Source organism: Pelophylax lessonae (genome assembly GCF_965119305.1).
Source record: "Pelophylax lessonae genome assembly, chromosome: 2".
Lineage (NCBI taxonomy): Eukaryota > Metazoa > Chordata > Amphibia > Anura > Ranidae > Pelophylax > Pelophylax lessonae.
Window position 1 is genome coordinate 726,000,483 of NC_138769.1, and position 1,987 is coordinate 726,002,469.

Sequence of the window (1,987 nt, forward strand, 5' to 3'; positions counted from 1 at the left end):
AAAGTTACCCCCTATGCTCCTTCATCCAGCTCTAATACAGGAGGTGTGCTACTGGCCAGATCACCAGAGGAAAAAGCCATGGAAAAAAATGAATGCAGCCACAACATCTAATGACAGGTAAGCTCTAGTATTACATGTTTTGTTTTGGATTTAATGGCATATTAATGTTATGATTGGTGTCCTTTAAGACCTGCCTAACCAAGTATTTTGTTTGAACAGCCTTTTGCCAAGATACAAATTTAGCACCTACTCTAAGCTGAGTGAGTCACCATGGAGAATGCCACCAGGCAAGACCTTGAGCTTCTTGGACTTGAAGAGATGGAAGGACTCAAATATTTTTACTGTCCTCTTCTTAGTGTTATCTATTTGGGTATTTTGATCTTGAGTATTGTAATTGTGTTTGTGGTATTGACTAACCCCAGCCTTCATGAACCCATGTACATTCTCATCTGTAACCTGGCGCTCAACGGCATTTTTGGCAGCTCCTCGTTTTTTCCAAAGTTGTTGGCGGACCTTTGGACTTCATCCAAGACCATTTCCCGTGATGGCTGCCTGACCCAATCTTTGTTAATTATGGTTTATGCTTACCATGAGATTATGACTTTTTCAGTCATGGCGTATGACCGTTATTTGGCTGTGTGTCACCCACTGCAATATGTTATCTTAATGACCAATGCTAGGGTAATCAAAGTTTTGATCAACTCTTCAGTGGTCTTGTTCATCTTACTTTTGGTTTGTATTCTCTTAACCATGAGACTACCACTTTGTGGGACACAAATCAAGAACGTTTTCTGTGATAACATGTCAATTTTTATCCTGGCCTGCACAGACACCACTGTTAATAATATATATGGAACAATTATTACCACTGGGATCACATGTTTCTTTATGTTAATCATTGTCTTTTCATATGTGCGTATATATACGGTCTGTCTTAGATTATCTAAAGAGTCACGCCACAAGGCACTGCACACCTTGGGAACACACTTGATCAATTTTTCTATTTTCCTCCTCGGATTTTTATTCGTGGTTGTCCGACACCGATTGGGCACCAATAATTTGCCTGTAAGTGCCCATGTTGGGCTGTCTATGCCTTCCCTTGTTATTCTTCCACTCATGAACCCTCTAGTTTTTGGGGTAAGAACAAAAGCCCTGAAATCAAAAATGTTTTTACCTTTCAAAAAGGTGGATGCACTTCAGAAACTCCTGGACCAAATGAAAAAAATAAAATATTAAAAAATTTAAAGAATATATTTTTTGTTGTTGTTAAAATTGTGAGATTCTCAAGGATAAGTCCACTATTTCGACAGAGCTTCTCAACTGTATTAAATTATATAATCCTATTTAGCAATGAGCCAAAACAGCCCTGGGTTCAAGTTTAAAGCGGAGTTCTGGCTGCAAAAAAAAAATTTCAATGAACATACCATAGACAGTCAGGGCTAGTACATTCCACAATGGCTAGCCTCTGATCTGTCCCGGGTCGCACTTACCTGCAAGAAGAAATAACGGAATTTTTGTAAAATCTTACCGTAAAATTCCTTTCTCTGAGTCCTCCGACAGTCGCCGCCACTTCATAATCTTCACTAATGGGGTAATTGACCTTTGCTCCGCAGGAGTAGCTAGGCAACAAAATTTGTTAATATCAAAGCTTTTAGCATATCACACCCCCAGGGGGTGGTCCCCTCAGTCAATACCTCCCTGCTTCCAGCATTCTCAACTCAGTTTTAGTAGCATAGCAGTAGAGTACATAAACAAACCCCAAAAGAGGGGCGGGGGCGGCGACTGTCGGAGGATTTAGAGAAAGGAATTTTACGGTAAGATTTTACAAAAATTCCGTTTTCTCTTACGTCCTCAGACAGTCGCCGCCACTTCATAATCTTCACTAATGGGGACGTCCCAAAGCAGTGTAGACATGAGGGGTGGGAAAAAAACGCAGCCGCGCATAAAGCAACGCAGTACCCACATCAGAGAAAGGAACCTTACCAAA

At 40.7% G+C, this 1,987-nt stretch overlaps 1 protein-coding gene across 1 annotated transcript; it reads left to right on the plus strand.

Moving 5' to 3' along the window:
* Window positions 1-270: 270 nt before the first annotated feature.
* On the plus strand, window positions 271-1,236 carry LOC309546792 (olfactory receptor 52B6-like; the record flags this gene model as incomplete). The annotated part of the gene is made up of 1 exon (XM_082246481.1): window positions 271-1,236. One exon carries the CDS (start codon window positions 271-273, stop codon window positions 1,234-1,236), a length of 966 nt encoding a protein of 321 aa, XP_082102607.1.
* Between the last annotated feature and the right edge of the window lie 751 nt (window positions 1,237-1,987).